The sequence below is a fragment of the Myxocyprinus asiaticus genome, chromosome 32, assembly GCF_019703515.2.
Source record: "Myxocyprinus asiaticus isolate MX2 ecotype Aquarium Trade chromosome 32, UBuf_Myxa_2, whole genome shotgun sequence".
NCBI classification, from domain to species: domain Eukaryota; kingdom Metazoa; phylum Chordata; class Actinopteri; order Cypriniformes; family Catostomidae; genus Myxocyprinus; species Myxocyprinus asiaticus.
Window position 1 is genome coordinate 14,168,047 of NC_059375.1, and position 13,858 is coordinate 14,181,904.

The 13,858-nt window shown below is 38.1% G+C and overlaps 1 protein-coding gene across 1 annotated transcript in view; it reads left to right on the forward strand.

The window, feature by feature from the left end:
* The first annotated feature begins 428 nt into the window (after window positions 1-428).
* The window catches only part of fam20a (FAM20A golgi associated secretory pathway pseudokinase), a 29,034-nt gene continuing 15,604 nt past the window's right edge, over window positions 429-13,858 (forward strand). Inside the window, exons 1-4 of the mRNA XM_051666570.1 lie at window positions 429-1,260; window positions 7,870-8,063; window positions 10,693-10,743; window positions 12,695-12,773. Coding sequence (XP_051522530.1) covers window positions 914-1,260; window positions 7,870-8,063; window positions 10,693-10,743; window positions 12,695-12,773 — 671 coding nt within the window. The 5' untranslated portion in view covers window positions 429-913. The remainder of the gene's footprint in view (window positions 1,261-7,869; window positions 8,064-10,692; window positions 10,744-12,694; window positions 12,774-13,858) is intronic.

Consider the following 13,858-nt stretch of genomic DNA (forward strand, 5'->3'; position numbering starts at 1 on the left):
TTTAAATGACAAAGGATCTCAGAATTCAATTTCACAGCCGACACGCAAACGCACACTATGTAGTCGCACACCCAATCAAACGGCAGATGTTTCCGAATACCACAGTGGCACAGATGCAGTCTGGGAAATACCTCCTGTGAGTCCCATCCACCTCCACAACAGTTTGTTGTGCTGTCTCAATGAAACGTACACATTTCGCTGCTCCCTCCCCAACTAACACTTCATGCAAAGAAAAAACCTGGCCTTTTTATTTCTCGACTGAAAACATACACAGTTTGTGTGTGCTGGCACTCAAACCTGCTTTCCGTCTCATTCCTTTTCTCCCTGCCTCTCCCTCTCTCTCTCTTTCTCTCCCTCCTGTGTGTGTGTTTTTATCTGCGTGTGTGTTTTTTGATTGGTGGCTGTGTCTACATGGGAAATGGGATGGTGCATTTGGAATCTTGCCCAAAGGCAAAGGAAGCGTGATGCATCCACACTCCAATCTGTGAGACAGCCCGACAACGTGGCTGAAGGCAAAGAGAACAGTGTCTTCAAAGCAACCTCTCAGTCAACTTGACTCAAAGGAGCACTGCGCTCTCTGAATCAGCTGTATGAGCTACTATGATGAAAACAAACGGTTCTCTTGAATGGAATAAGAGGGGAAAATACTGGTCTGGTCAGACAAGAAGGTACTGGACCTGTTGATGAGCAGAAAAAAGCACTCTGGAGTGAAAGTCCATCTGCTGCAAGTTTTAGGAGAACATCTCTGGAAACTGGAAATTAAATCAGATCATCCAACAACGTAGTTTTCTCAGAAACAAGCGCTGTCAAGTGGAAGTCCATCTGCTCTAACTTTGTTGAGAACATCTCTGGAAGCTGGAAGGAAAATCTGATATTCCAACACTGCAGTTCTTTTTGGTCACTGTCTGGAGACATGAGAAGAGACAGGTTACTGGTGGCCATAACTTTGGTCACCCTCTTGGCAGCTGACATCCATTTTGTTCTTCTTCCCAGACTGAAAACCTGGTATTACCTGCCCAGAGAAAACTGTGCATGCTGGGATGCTAATGGCACAATAGGTAATGGAGGTACCGTAACTGAACTGTGGATGTTGAACCAGAATTCCACGCGAGTTTCCACAGAGCACAGCTCCAAGCTGGATCGATTGTTCAGACACCCGCTGTACAACATCCATTTTCCAGAGCTGGGGCCCGATGAGCTGCTACTGCAGCATGAGGAGCTCATGAGTTACTACAAGAGGAAAGTGAGCCGCTGGGAGAGGTAAACATCAAGGCTTTAAATTTGTGCTTCATATTAAATAATGTGAGATATTTGTTAACGAGCTAACCGAGTCAGACCGCTGTTGATCAAAATGAATAACAGAGAGGGAACTGAGGCTATTTGTCATACTTTTTACGGCAATTAATTTTTCTCAGCATTGGTTCAATTTTGAAAGTCCATTTCATTACTCATTCTCCTAAATCATTTTGACTTTCTTTCTTATGTGGAACACAAAAGGAGATGTTTTAGTGAATATTTTTATCCGTCGTTTCTGTACAATGCCAATGGATAGTGCCTCACTTAGCTTAAAAGCTTAAAAAAGGACCCAAAAGTATCATAAAAGTAGTCTATGCGACTTGTGTCTCATAATCCTTAATAAGTCTTTTGAAGGCGTACCATAAGTTTTAGTCATTTTTCAGTGTAAATCTTAACATCCATTGCATTCATGAGCACTATGAGAGAAGTTCGTTCACAACAGCTTGTGTGTTCACATGAGAACTTCGATGTTTAGCGCTAAAGTTCTTACAGGAATCTTCCGAGTTAAATAAAAGTTCAGGTGAAATGAAAGCATTTGTGGCATAATGTTGATTACCACAAAGATAATTTTGACTCGTCCCTCTTTTCCTTTAAAAAATAAAAACATTGAGGTTACTGTGAGGCACTTACAATGGAAGTGAATGGGGCCAATTTTTGAAGAATTTAAAGGCAGAAGTATGAAGTTTATAATTTTAAAAAAGCACTTACATTAATTATTCTGTTAAAAATCATGCATTATTTGAGCTGTTTATATTGTCATTTTTGCAGCGGACTATTATTCTAGGTGGATGAACTACTACTTATTTGTTACAGACACTGTCACCATTGCAACAAAATTAGTTTAAAATTAGATACAACTGTATACAGAAAGGGTTAAGAAGTGATTTTATCACACTAAAATCATGTTAACACACATTTTGGCTATAATTTTAAAACAGTGAGTATTTTAAAGTTTACGAATTGGCCCCATTCACTTCCAATGTAAGGGTCTCACTGTAACCCAGATTTTTGCTTTTTTTTTAAAGAAAAGGACTGGCAAGTTGAAACAAATTTTTGTGGTAATCAACATTATGCCACAAAGGCTGCCGATTGAGCTTAACTTGTAATGAACCTGGAATATTCCTTTAAGTTGAACTATTCCTTTAAAGTCTTGTCTACAAAACAGCTATTGAACATTTCCACATTTATTGCCCTGGAAATAAAGATACAGTTCATTTAACAAGCTTTGACCCTTCTGACAACATACAGCATCAAAGATAGCCACTGCTAAAAAAACAAAACAAAAACAAGCATTTGTGCAATTGGACTTTTGACTTGAAAATCTTATAGTTACAGAGATATAGCCCTTGTGACAAGTTCCCCTTGTGAAAAATAGACCCAGTCTCCCTATACCATTATTATATTACTATAATTAGACTGATATTATGGAAGGGAGCTTAAAGCAATCTGATATTTACAACCTCATTACTTTAATTTCATTTAAATTCGGAGAAAGGGAATATTATACTTGTAAACATCAGTTAGGACATTGAGAGAGCCAACAGATAAGACTTTCTTTTCTTTACTTTTCTTTTAAAGAAGATAAAGTGACTCACAGTTTTGTTTGCTGTGCACTTTGTTTGAATTGCCAGCAGTGCACAGATCTATGAGTGTGACTGCCCTAGAGCTTTGCGACTACAGTATATTTCCTTAGTAGGGGCTTGATGTTTAGCTGCATATATGTATATATAGTTATACACTCACTAAGCACTTTATTAGGAACACTATGGTCCTAATAAAGTGCCAGACGTGGTCTTCTTCGACATGTTGTGCATTCTGAGATGATATTCTGCTCACTACAATTGTACAGAGTTTATCTGAGTTACTGTAGACTTTCTGTCAGCTTGAACCAGTCTGGACATTCTCCGATGACCTCTCTCATCAACAAGGCGTTTCCGTCTGCAGAACAGCCACCCACTGGATGATTTTTGGCACCATTCTGAGTAAACTCTAGAGACTGTTGTGTGTGAAAATCCCAGGAGATCAACAGTTACAGAAATACTCAAACCAGCCCATCTGGCACCAACAATCATGCAACAGTCGAAATCACTGAGATCAAATTTTTTCCCAATTCTGATTTGATGTGAACATTAACTGAAGCTCCTGACCCATATCTGCATGATTTTATGCACTGCACTGCTGCCACATGATTGGCTGATTAGATAATCGCATGAATAATTACTGTAGGTGTACAGGTGTTCTTAATAAAGTTCTCAGTGAGTGTATAGCTATAAATAATTTAAAAAAATGTATACCCCTTTTTCTGCCCCAAGGAAATGGGACTTTCAGTTGAGTCTAGTAAGGGCTTGATTATTTTTTACTTTTGCAGTTATATGCTGCATTTTAGAGGAAGCGGTATAGACAAATCAGTCTTTAAATTGTACTGGCAGTAATGCTTTTCAGCAAGATGGGCAACACAAGTATCTCCCACATAATCAGAGGTTTGTCACAAACTGCCTACTTTAATCAGGTCTTGCTGGGCAGCATATTATTTGGAAGTTTGTGGGTCCAACAGTGGTCAGCATCTCTGATTAGTGGACGAAAATCACCTTGAAAGTTTTCTTGCCAAACATTGTAACTAATTTTGTTTCAAGATGTAGACTCCTCTTATTACAATGGTCTACACAGTACCTTGTGATTTATGAAACACACTGATGAGACATAATGTGAGCATGTGGCCAGGTGCAAGTGCTCAGCTAGCACAGTATGGCAGCAGAACTGTGAGTTTGGTAACTATGAAAGCAGAGAGTCAAGCACCCAGAATTCATAATTTAGTGTGGGCTCCTGCTGGGATGCTGCCACAGTAAACATTTCTTTCCATTATATTTGTCTTTTGACTAATTCCTCTTCCTTCAGGATGTCAAGCCGATGCTTGTAGAGGTCGTGGTGACCAATGGCAAATATTTGCTGCATATGGGATCAATATTCTGTCACTTGGTGATTGTATGACTGCCAAGGCCTTAATGTCATCATGAAATTAAAATGGGCCCCATTTACTTTCTAAATACATACATTCTTGGTCTTAATATGCACAATTAATTAGTGTTTGTCTTTTATCAAATCTTTTATCAAAATGTAATCACAACTTACCCTTTCGGTACAAGTCTCCCGCTGTAGGCCACAAGGGCTATTGGTCAGTGTTTACCAATAGCCAAATATCTAGTTAGGCAATGTTTAGGCTCATGTTGTTTATAATGCAGCCTTTCTAAAATCTTAACAGTAACACAGTAGCTTAATCCCGGTTAACGTTAATGTAATGATGGTTACAGAGGTAACAGCAAATGCCGATTTAAAAAAGACGCATTACCATTTGGGACACGTTGAAATGCTCTTGAGGGTTAATTTGACCTTCAGCCTCAACGTTTTGGTTAAAAAAAATACTCCTCAAAAGTCCTCATAAAACCTTAACCAGCTTGGTGCCCTGTTTAACTTGATTTTTTTTTTTTTTTTGACTTTTCTCTAATTTAGATTGTTTAAAGGATAAATTTGGCATCATTACACTATTTAGGCCTTGTCCTTTTGCCAGACTTTTTAACTTTCCCTCTTAAGTAAACGTATTAATTCCGGGCCACCAAATTCTACTTTGCACTTTTTTGGAAGGATTTTCATAAGAAAATAATGTTTTTCAGCTAATTTAGTATTTATGTGTGCAATTAAATTGACTTTTTATATATATTACTAAGAATTGGTTTTCAAAATACTGCTGTCATAACCATCACAAGCATTTTAGAAAATAATTCAGTTTTTCCACAAAACAAATATATATATATATATATATATATATATATATATATATATATATATATATACACACTGATCAGCCACAAGATTAAAACCACCTGCCTAATATTGTGTAGGTCTCCCTCGTGCCGCCAAAACAGAGCCAACCCACATCTCAGAAAAGCATTCTGAGATTATATTCTTCTCACCCAGTGGCGGCCCGTGCATTTAAAGTCTAGGCCATCAGTGTGATTCATGCCATTAAGGAAACACAGTTTCACAATGAATAAGACACCCTATGCCTTTGGGCATCATACATTATGTCAAAGCTAACTAATAATACCAATTGACATTTTAAAAACATGTCCACGCACGGAAGCCAGAACTTGAAACAACAGTTAATGCTAGAGCAAGCCTAATTTTAACTGCAGCATGACTGTTTTGTGAAATGAACGTCTCCCGAACAGGCATTCAAAAATCATAATTTTTCATATGAATCTACCAGGGAGGTCTATAATACCTGGAAAAATCCATCTAATAATATTTGTGATTTAAATGTTGCTTGCAATAAATTTCATTTCGTCAGGGTACACAGTTATGCTGCGTTCCATTCAAGTTGGATGTGGGATATTCCTACTGGATATCTCCAACCATAAATGCATTCCATTCCCTGATATTCAGAACTATAATGCTCCCGTTAGCTTAGCAGGGGTTTGACTCTCATTAGAGATGTCTCCTAGCAACCCAACTGATAAACATTGCTGCAGGGCTAGCATTTGTGCTTCAGGTGTACGTTTATCAAAAGAGATTATAATGTTTTATATACCTGTTTCTGCAGGCATTTGTAAAACAAGCTTTAATATCATGAAATGTGGAAATGAACTAATTTAGAAATGAACATTGCACTTTTCCAAGTAGGAAATTGTAAAATCCGACTTTCCAAGTTCAATGGAACGCAGCACTACTTTTCAAAAGTTTATCCGACACTGAATGCTCAAGCAGCCTAATTTACACGTAGAAAACTCCTGATGTTGCTATAACAATGCAAAAGCACTTACCAATTTACTTGAAGTGAAAATCAGTCCTCCTTTCCTGTTTAATAAATTAAGCAATCACATGGTCATGCAGAACATCTCGTGTTTTTAAATCCATAAGGATCTCTTTCTCAGTGGCAATACCAGCAGTGATGACAGCCGACTCATCAGCAAGATCTCGTGCTCTTCGCTTTCAAATTATGTACTTAAAGTGTGATCGCATCACTCAAGGCCAGCTAGAAGGCCTCGACTGGGAGACATATCCTAAAGATCACACCCACCAAGAACAAATAAATCAGTCTGATTGGCTGAGGAATCTGACAATCTGACTTTAGTTGCTCATTCATTTGCACTGTTGAGGGATTCTGAAGAAATTCTGAAGGCCTGAGGGGGGGTGGAGCTCAGACTCATGCACTGCTTCGGGCATGCGATTTGTGAAAAAGTTGTCACACTTTGCTTGTAAGCATCAAGGAATAAATTCTGACCAGATAAACTTCGTTTTTCTCTATTTGTTTGTAGATGAATTAAGAGTAGAAAGCTGTTAAAAATACATAGGCAAAAAGGTGATTGAGAATGAAAGGATGAAAAATATTTATTTATTTGGCTTTGCTGGCCCTGAGAATTCGCCACTGTTCTCACCACAGTTGTACAGAGCGGTTATCTGAGTTTACTGTAGACTTTGTCAGTTCGAACCAGTCTGGTCGTTCTCTGTTGACATCTCTCATCAACAAGGCATTTCCGTCCGCAGAACTGCCACTCACTGGATTTTTTTGTTTTTGCCACCATTCTGACGAGTCGAAATTATTTTTTTGTGGTGATCAACATTGTGCCACAAATGCTTTCAATTTAAGCTTAATTTGTATTGAACCCAGAACCCAGAAAATCCCAGGAGATCAGCAGTTACAAAAATACTCAAACCAGCCCGTCTGGCACCAACAATCATGCCACGGTCCAAATCACTGAGATCACATTTTTTCCCCGTTCTGATGGTTGATGTGAACATTAACTGAAGCTCCTGACCCCTGTCTGCATGATTTTATGCACTGCACTGCTGCCACACGATTGGCTGATTAGATAATCGCATGGATGATTGTTGGTGCCAGATGGGCTGGTTTGAGTATTTCTGTAACTGCTGATGTCCTGGGATGTTCACGCACAACAGTCTCTAGAGTTTACTCAGAATGTTGCCAAAAACAAAAAACATCTAGTGAGCGGCAGTTCTGTGGATGAAAATGCCTTGTTGATGAGAGAGTTCAATAGAGAGTGGCCTGACTGGTTCGAAGTCTATGGTAACTCAGATAACCGCTCTGTGCAATTGTGGTGAGAAGAATATCATCTCAGAATGCTATTCTGAGATTCGGGTTGGCGCTGTTTTGGTGGCACGAAGGGGACCTACGCAATATTAGGCAGGTGATTTTAATGTTGTGGCTGATCGGTGTATATATATATATATATATATATATATTTGAGAATTTGAACATAGAAACAATACATTTCTTCAGAGTTAATTGACAGCTAGCTAACTTTTTGTCTCAGCAAATTCAAAGCTTTTTTTCTTCAAAAAGTGACAAATTTCATTACTATCACACACAATATAAAAAATCCACACCATCACACATTATACCTAAATTGACTTGAAGGGTGACCAAGGCCATGATTGGATCTTTTGCCCCTAACTGAAGAATCACCCATGAATGGCAACTCTCATGATCAAAATTTGAAAATATTCAGCAGAATAAAAGCACAAACAATCTTCAAACAATCTCATTCTCCCCCATAGACTGAAAAAGTTCTACATCGAAGCGGCTGCTGCTTCAAACATCACTATACCTGTTCACCCCATGACCTTTGACTCTGAAGCCAGTTGGGTGCAATTTCACCTAGGGATCAACCGCTATGCACTGTACTCAAGAGATGACAACAGCATAGACAGACTGCTGCAGGATATGCAGATGGCCACTATCATCAGTGCAGGTGACAATTTCCCTCTGATTTTAGCTGGAAAGAAAGCTTCAAATCATAATATGCTAATGCATTCTTTCATTGCAACCATTTTATTACTTAAAAATTGCAGTGCAATTACAATTAAAATGTGACATAATATATATTGAACCTGAGACCATTGCTCATGTGTTATTTCAAAACGTAGAGAGCTGCCTTACCCTCTACAGCCTAATTAGGCAGCTGCCTTGTAAGTCTCATAAGCGACATCTACAGTGGCAAGAAAAAGTATGTGAACCCTTTGGAATTACCTGCATTTTTGTATACATTTGTCATAAAATCTGGTTTGATCTTCATCTAAGTTACAATAATATACAAAGAAAATCTGTTTTAACTAATAACACACAAATTATTGTATTGTTCTTGTACATATTGAATACATCATTCAAACATTCAGAGTGTAGGTTGGAAAAAATATGTGAACCCCTAGGCTAATGACGTCAATAAAAGCTAAATAGAGTCAGGAGTTGGGAAACCTGGAATCTAATTAATGAAACGAGATTGGAGGTGTGGGTTAGAGCTAGTTTGACTGATAAAAAGCACTCAAACATTTTGAGTTTGCTATTCACAAGAAGCATCTGCTAATGTGGACCATGCCTCTCAAAAAAGAGATCTCAGAAGACGTATGATAAAGAATTTTTGCTTTGCATCTTAAAGAGCTTAGATATTCAGCTGTCCACAGTTAGACAAATATAAATGGAGACAATTTAGTACTGTGGCTACTCTCCATAGAAGTGTCCGTCCAGCCAAGATGACTCAAAGGGCACACCGCAGAATGCTCAGTGAGGTAAAAAATAACCCTAGAGTGACAGCTAAAGACTTGAAGGAATCATTGGAACTGGTTAACATCTCTGTTCATGAGTCTGCTATTCGGAAAACATTAAACAGTTATGGTGTCCATGGCAGGACACCACGAAGGAAGCCGCTGCTTTCCAACAAAAACATTGCTGCTCACTTAAAGTTTGCCAAAGACCACCTTGACACTCCACAAATCTACTGGGAAAATGTTTTGTGAACTGATGAAACTAAGGTTGAATTATTTTGGAAGAACACGCAGCACTACATATGGCGTAAAAAGGGCACCGCATACCAACATGAAAACATCATCCCAGCGGTGAAGTACGGTGGAGGGAGCATCATGATTTGGGGCTGGTTTGCTTCTTCGGGGCCTGGACCGCTTGCCATCATTGAGGAAAAATTAATTCCCAAGTTTTTCAAGATATCTTACAGGATAATGTCAGGGTGGCTGTGCACCAGCTGAAGCTCAGTAGAAGTTGGGTGATGCAGCAGGACAATGACCCTAAACATTGAAGTAAATCCACTACAGAATGGCTTCAAAAAAAGAAAATCCAACTTTTGGGGTGGCCCAGTCGGAGCCCAGACCTTAACCCAATAGAAATGCTGTGGAATGACCTCAAGAGAGCCATTTACACCAGACATCCTAAGAATATGGCTGAGCTGAAGCAGTTCTGTGAGGAAGAATGGTCCAAAATTCCTTCTGAACGTTGTGCAGGTCTAATCCGCAGCTACCAGAAGTGGTTATTGCGGCCAAAGGAGGATCAACAAGTTATTAAATCCAAGTGTTCACTTACTTTTTCCACAGCACAGTGGATGTTTAATGGGATGTGTTTAATAAAGACATGAAAGATTATAATTGTTTTTTTTTGTTTTTTGTGTTGCGAGCTTAAGCACATTGTATTTGTGTATACTTGTGAATTTGATGAAGCTGAGATTATATTGTATGATCAATTAATGCAGAAAACCAGCTAATTCCAAAGGGTTCACATACTTTTTCTTGCCACTGTATATAGGCAGCAGCTCTGCATGTCAAACAAATAGCACTCCTCATGCAAAATGCATAGAAGACTTTACTCACAATTGATTTAGATAAAGTTTGCCATTAGCTTGTTGCTAATCTAACATCACAGTACACTAATATAAATAAATGAATACTCTAATAAACATGAAAATACACAGCACCCATTTTTTTGCATCCAATGTTATTAGATGTAACTAGTTTTGTTGATAATTATTTTTAGTATTGAAATAATTATATTAAAATAATCAAGATGTCTCGCATTTGTTCGTCATCTAGGCTGGAGATTTTCCACTTAGCTCATCGCAGTTCATTATAGAATTGACTTCTTGTGAATACATGAGATTCTGCCTTTTGAATCTTGCCAAAACAAGGTGCATTAGAAGGTAACATAATCATGCTAACTTCCTTTTGGGACAGCCTTCATGGCAGGAGCACAGGAATGATGCTATACAGCTTACAGCTTACTAGGTGTTGGAACCAAGTCATTATGTATTAAACTGTATCTTTTCAATATTTGGTTTGAAATACAATTAAATAGATGGTTTTTCTAATGTGTTTTATTTTGAAGACCATGTACAGTACTGGCATTTTTTTAATAATAGAATAAAAGGCAGTTTATAGAAACAGCAAATTATTTACAACATATTTTCAATGGGAAACAAATTCTGACCATTATGTCTGAATATCAGACAAGTGTTCTTGATCTAATTCTGAGAATTTCTTCTAAAGGATAAAGTTTATGATGTTGTACAGTAATATAAAATATTCCATTGTGTCTGACAGATTACACTCAGGATGAGAAAGCATTAAAGGGTGCATGTGACTGCTCTCAAGGTAAACATACATTTTTTTTAACCACTGTTTTTCCCTTGATTATATGATTGCTTTTACCTGCATTACTAGGTCTATGAACTGGCTCAAATTATAGAAGCCCATCTTTATTTTAAATCCAACCTCTCATATGTATTTTTCTAGTTACAATCACAGTAGTTATCACAGTAAACAACTAGTTTGAATGCTGTATCTTTGACCAATACTTATTATTATAAGGCTGTAACAGGAGTAAATGGGCAAGGAGGAGGCGGGAACCGGCTGAACAGTCAAAATAATGTTTAATGAAAACTTAAAAAGACACAAACATAAACACACACGGCAGCTGCATGTGGCTCTCTCCCGAACTGCCGTATCGGGCTGCATTTATCCCTCTCCTTGGCTGATTAGCTCGATTGGGGGCTGGGCGTGCGTAGTCACGTCCCGGCCCTGCCCTCCTCCTAGTCACAAAGCCAGTGCTGTAAATAGAGTGAATGGCCACTAACATCTAAAAGCAACCTAGTCTCATAGAGTGAACGTTACTATAACTGCATTTTTGCAAACCGAGTTTTACGTGCCGCTTTTGATGCAGTTTCCTTGTGCAGTAAACACTAGAAGTGCAACAACTGTGTGTTTTATTAATTTTCACACAAATCACGGGTTTTCGCTCTATTACTCACACCCTGCTGTGTTATTATAACAAAACACTTTTACACTAATGCAACATTTGAAAAACACTTGTATTACAGACCCACCTACATTTACACACTTATTCCAACTTGATTAGCTTCCACAGTAGCTCATCTGATAGTGTTAGATTTTGGGCTCAGAGACCGAACATTGCGCCCAGCCAAGGATACTCGGAGTGAAAGTGAAGCGACACAAAATTACGTGGTTGCTTCAATAAATGTACTTTTAATGTCAGATTTGCTTTTAAAACACTATCGGTTAGGTTTAGGCATTGGTTAATAAGGATGTCTGTTTTGTTGACCTCTCATTTATCTTTTAAGACACTATATTGGTTATGTTAAGGTTAAAGTTTTAGGTTAGGGAGGTACGTTTTACTCATTAAAACATCCATCTAATATTCACCTTAAAAACCATATCTGATTACAACATCATCCCCCCGCTGGAAAATTCACTGGGAAACTGCAGCCAAACGTTTAATGTAGCACGTAATTTTGATTAGCAAAACTGTTGCCATTGTCACGTAATTTCATGAGATCAGGCTGTCTAAAAGGCTATTTGCAGCCTTGATTCGACTGCTTGCTCCGAACCCTTGGTAAAAGTGAATGGCAGATGAAACCATTTTATAACCCTTTCAGAAACAACCACCACTGATGAAAGGCAAACAGTCTCGAAGTGTCTCTTTATCCTTTGCTGACCAGCATGTGTAGGTCCACCGCAGTCCCCCTAAACAAACGACCAACTCAAAACCCCATCCACCACCTGCTCGTGAGCTCAGACAAATGAACCTATTGCTATTATTCTTTAGCATTTTCATTTTTAGCATCTTAGCATCCCAAATGAACTTCCGATGCATTCGTTTTTTTCATTGGTTTGAATTTTTGTGTTGTTTTTCTGTTTTCACTCATGACTTGTGTGTTATTTTTGAGTGTAATTGAGTTTGTAAACTATTGATATGATTGAGCAAGAGCGAAGCTAAAAGAAGACATTTGAACGATGTGGTTTAGGGTTGGTGGCAGCCTGCCATTGCTTCCCACAACCTCAGACAAAGCAAAGGGAATACCACTGGCAGGGCGTAAAGTACACCGCAGGCACTAGTTATGTAAAAATCCCCCTATAATTAAACTATCCAAGTTGAAATGTCTTCCCGGGGGAACAAAAATAAGATCTTGCAGTCCAAAAAGAATAATTTCTTCTTATAGTCAGGTGTTATGCACTAAAGTGTATGAGATACATTTAGATTACAAAGAAATATGACAATTTACTTCCCCTCTGACTATCCAATCAGTGGTTAAGCCAAGTGGTCTTCATCTGAAGTTGGCACTGAAGCTCCAAGACTTTGGCAAAGCTATGTTTAAACCAATGAGGTAAGAATTAAAAATGAAAACCCGCCTGTAGTTCACAACCCGTATGAACTGTTTCTTCTGTGGAACACAGAAGCTGAATTTTTGAAGAATATCCTGGCTCTTTTCCATATAATGCAATTGAATGGGGAATGTGTCTGTCATGCTCCAAAAATGACAAAAAAGCATCATGAAAGGGTCATAAAGGTGATCAATACGCCTTGTGCGCTATATTCCTTGTCTTCCTAAAGGAATATTCCAGGTTCAACAAGTTAAGCTCAATCGACAGCATTTGTGACATAATGTTGATTACCAGAAAAATATATTTCGACTTGTCCCTCATTTAAAAAAAAAAAGCACAAATCTGGGTCTCAGTGAGGCACTTACAATGGAAGTTAATGGGGCCAATCCATAAACATAAATACTCACTGTTTCAAAAGTATAGTCACAAGATGTAATCAATTTGCACGTTAACATGATTTTAGCATGATAAAATCACTTACTAAACTTTTCTGTGTAAAGTTATAGCCAATTGTACAACTTCGTTGCCATGACGATGTAACAAACCCTAAACCCCCAAAATGACTGTAAAAACGACAATTTAAACAACTTTACAGCTCAAATAATATGTGAGTTTTAACATAAGAATGAATGTAAGTGCTTTTATAACATTATAAGCTTCACATTTCTGCCTTTAAACCCTTTAAATTGGCCCCATTCACTTCCATTGTAAGTGTGCCACTGTAACATCGATTTTTGAAAAGGAGGGACAAGTTGAAATAATTTTTTTGTTGTGATCAACATTGTGCCACAAATGCTTTCAATTGAGCTTAATTTGTATTGAACCCAGAATATTCCTGAATATGTGTGAGAAAACAGACCAGTTTTTCAATTGTTATTCACTGAAAATCTGCTGTAGCTTTCAAATCAAATATGCCGTCATTAGACGAGCTGGTTCAGGTTTGATGTTAATGGTGTTTGGCCACGAGATGCACGAAAACCAGTGCTACTTGGCATACTGTTTTTTAGTCCATTTGACTTTTGAAGTCCATTTCAGGGCTTCGGTGGAGGGGAAGATTTTCACTGAATAACAGCTTAACTTTTGATCT